Source organism: Erithacus rubecula (genome assembly GCF_903797595.1).
Source record: "Erithacus rubecula genome assembly, contig: scaffold_916_arrow_ctg1, whole genome shotgun sequence".
Classification (NCBI taxonomy): domain Eukaryota; kingdom Metazoa; phylum Chordata; class Aves; order Passeriformes; family Muscicapidae; genus Erithacus; species Erithacus rubecula.
In genome coordinates this window covers 9,989-13,749 of record NW_027635417.1, presented here as the reverse complement: position 1 = coordinate 13,749, position 3,761 = coordinate 9,989, and the positions used below count along the sequence as shown (strand labels likewise).

General features: G+C 49.2%; 1 protein-coding gene and 1 long non-coding RNA gene across 2 annotated transcripts; one reads left to right on the top strand and one right to left on the bottom strand.

Annotated features, from left to right (window-relative positions):
* Positions 1 to 986: 986 nt before the first annotated feature.
* Positions 987 to 2,380, top strand: LOC306816848. The gene is made up of 2 exons (XR_013777792.1): positions 987 to 1,618; positions 1,649 to 2,380. It is a non-coding gene; the product is annotated as an uncharacterized lncRNA (long non-coding RNA).
* Positions 2,381 to 3,126, bottom strand: LOC306816849 (heparan sulfate glucosamine 3-O-sulfotransferase 3B1; the record flags this gene model as incomplete). The annotated part of the gene is made up of 1 exon (XM_079333297.1): positions 2,381 to 3,126. A coding segment is annotated over one exon (619 nt), but the record flags the coding sequence as incomplete, so codon positions are not given.
* Positions 3,127 to 3,761: the final 635 nt, after the last annotated feature.

Here is a 3,761-nt window from a genome sequence, read left to right as displayed (position 1 = left end):
GCTTTGCCTATTAAACTGTCTTTATCTCAGCCCACAGGTTTCCTTAGATTTACTCTTCCAGTTCTCTCCAATACTCTCCAATTCTCTCCCCCATCCCACCTGGGGAGTGAATGGGGCTGAGATCCCAGCTGGGCTTAAACCACAAGAATTTCTCAAAGGCATGTCTGTATTATCATATTATGCCAACCTTAACTCTCCTTGAAGTACCAAAGAAATGGCACACTTACATCTTCTTTTCAGCTGGGAATATCTCAGATTTTGTGCCTTGCTGGTGCTGGCACTGTTTGGTTATGCCTGTGAGTGACTGATGCCTCATCCTCACTACCACCTTGGTTTTTCCATTTGAATGGAAGAGCACAGCATGGGAGGGTTCATCCCCCATTCCTGCCCCAAAAAGATTTCTGCCCTCACCTCCTGTGACACATTGCCAAGAGCCCAGCATCCTCCCAGCCTCTGATGTGAGCTGCAGATGCTGGGGGGACCATAGTGAAGTGGAGCCAAAGCTCTGTGACCATCTCTGATCTCATGTTGTGTCTTGCATGGATACTGAGGGGCTGAGGTGAGAAGGGACTGCTGGGGTCTGTGTGGTGCCTCCTCTCTGCTGTAAACTGTTTATGTGGGACATTGCCAAAAAAGGCCTTCAAATGGGGCATGAATGGGGGAAGGGTGAAAGCATCAGTGGAGGCAGTGAAGTGGCACTGAGACACCACAGCAGGGCAAGGGCTGAGCTCAGGCTGGCTCTGGGACCACTAGCCCAGCAGCATCCCCCAGCTGGGCATGGACAGCTGGGCTCAGGCAGAGCTTTGCAGGGATGGCTGTGGGAGGAGCTCCTGGGGCATCACAACTGCATGAAGTATTTTCATTCCCTTGGGAAATGGGCCTGGCATGCAAAACCCTGGGGTTTGTGTCATCAGGGGAGGAAGGTGCCAGGGCTCAGCACCTTTGGGGACAGAGGGAGGTGTGGAGGGTTGAGTGGAAAGGCTCACTGGGCCACCAAACTCCTTTCCCAACTTGCCAAACTGGAAATGCCTCCCTCAGGTGACATTGTAACTTCTGGTATAATTCTCTTTGGATCTGAAATCTCTGCCCTGCTGGGATTTTATTAAGATCCTTGCTGGTATGCAGGCAGCCAGTGAACCTCATCCCCAGGCTTCCTCCTCACCCCATTCCTGGGGATGCCCACTAAGCTTGTCTTAACCCCTCAGGTACCCTTCAAAGCTGGGCTCAGGGGAGGCAGCACTACCACGCTGTGTGTGCAGCACCAAGGAATAACTGGGTGCTCAGAAATGCTGAAAAATGAGCCCCTGGAAATAAAAGACTCTGCTTCACTAACAAATCTCTGTCACTGAAACATTTCCACCAGCTAAAAAAAGTGGCAAAGGAGATTTGTTTTGCCTGACAGTTTTTAAAGCCCTTCACAACCTTCCAGCTTCCCCCTCAGTTCTACTTTAGGAAATAACTATTGTTTCCTCATTCCTCTGTCTGGACATGATTATTGCTCAGTTTTTCACAACCAACCCTTTCTCCAGTCTATTTAAGACTGGCCTAACTTAAAGCATCCATCATTATGGCTCAAACCATGCCCACTGGACACCAAGAAGTTTCCTGCACATTCCTGGTGGGATGGTGGGTCCCCCAACACCTTCAGGGTGTGCCATGAGCACCATCTCAGTGTGGACTTTCCTTCACATCCCCAAAATCCCTTCAGATGGGCCCCCTGAGAAAAAAAAAAAACAACCTTAGAAAACCATTCTGCTGTCAAAAAGATGCAATAGGGAACACTGGTTTAGAGCCAGCTCCTGTGAATGAGGCCTTTTGACTACCTGGAAATTTTCATTACAGAGTCAAAAGAATCATTTGTGTTCTTTCACTTTTGGCTACCAAAATTATTTTGTCTCAAAACAAAACAAAGGATTATTGGTTTTGGCTGCCTTAAGAGGAAAAATAAGGTTGGCTGATGAAAAGAGGTTGATTTAAGGGGGGTAAAAGTAAAACAAAGAATTGGATAAGTGGAAGCAAAATTCACCAAATGTTTCATGCAATAAAAAAATCCCCTAAGGTAACGTTTGAAAAGCCAAATTAGGTACTAAGCCACCTTTGTTTTATTGTCAAAAGCGGTGAGGTCTGGCCAAAATGGCACTTGCAAGCCAAAACCTGGCTGAACTTTCAGGAAGACTCTGAGCTACCCCAAGCAGCCCTGTCACTTCTGAAAACTTTGCACCTGTGGTTTTTTTTACAGAGGCACTGCTAAACCTTAGGCCCATTGAGGGAAGCTGCTCATATCAATTAGGACCATGCTGCTGCTCACAGCCTCTTTTTCTGGATGTGCAGAGAGAAGAAAGGAAACAAAGCAGTGTGAAAAAAGAAAAAAATAACCAAATCAGAGAAAATCATGTTTCAGCACAGCTATTATTTTTTTTTTCTGTATTTCCCCCCTCTCTACTGATACGTAAAAAAAATATATATATTATATTATATTTTCCTTTTCTTAAATTATTTCTCCAGGCTCAGTCCCAGCCGAAGTCCTGCCCTGTCATCTGGTAGAACTTCATGTTGAAGGGCCGGTAGAAGTCCCGCAGCCTCTGCACCACCTCCTGGTCGATGTCAGGGTGGGTCCTGCCCTTGGTCTTCCCCAGGCAGTGGGGTTTGCTGCTGCCCTCTGCCTTCTTCAGGCATGGGAAGCCCTTGGTTTTGTTAAAGTAGAAGTGTTTGTCAGTGACGATCCTCTTGAGGCCCAGAAAGTCCTGGACCCTGCCCAGCTCCCCTGCAGGGTCACTGATCAGCCTCTCCCCGCTGACAAAGAGGATCTGCCCGATGGGGAAGTAGAGGAGCCAGTTCTCCAGGTGCTTGGCATAGATGCCAATCTGGATGGCGCTCCACGAGGTGTCGATCAGGCCTGTAGTCCTGTTTTTGAAGGTCAGGCTCTCGAAGGTGGGGATGTCAGGTTTCTTGGAGAGTGTCTGGGTGTAGTCCGAGATGGCTCTGGTCACGGGGTCCCGCACCACCACAATCAACTTGGTGCCCTTGGACATGGAGGAGATGCGGGCTGGGGCCTCCTTGGTGACAAAGTAGCTGGGGGTCTTCTCCATGGTGATCTGTCCCTCCAGGGTCCTGGGCATCAGCTCCCTGCCAGGGGGAGGAGGGACACGTTAGTGCCAGAATCCCCTGGACTGGGCAGTGCTCTGGGCATCAGGGCAGGATGGCCCAGCCCTTCCCTCCTTGCATTTATTGTCAGCAGGCCCCCACATCCTTGATTTCCCACTCTCCTTTTTTATTTTTTCCTTCTCATTTACCTGGAATTGGACCTGAATTAATTTTGCCCATTCAAGCCCTGCCCTCTGTGTGGGACCCCACCTCCCCCCTTGCAATGGCAGGAACACAGCACATCTCAACCACCCTAATGCCTTTACATTCCTCCCTGCCCACACTGGGGTTTCCTGCACAGAGGCTTCAATTCCCTGGAATAACAGTGAATTCTTGCAGTAACAACACTCCCTTCCTGTAGGACAAGAGGAATTTTCAAAGGCCAGGAGGCAAGACTTTATTTTTCGGTATTTCCAAGGAGGCAGAAAATAAAAACGAGCAACATCAGCCCCCTGACCTCAGCAATTTCCTTCTTTCACCACAGACATCCCACACACTGCTGCTTTGGGAAGCTGTCCTGAGTGAAGTGGGAAGGGGCTTAGGGACATCCTGCTCCATGGTCCCCTTGAGAGTTCAGAGCCCTCCAGGGCCTGGACTGGGTGTGATTTGCTAAAGAG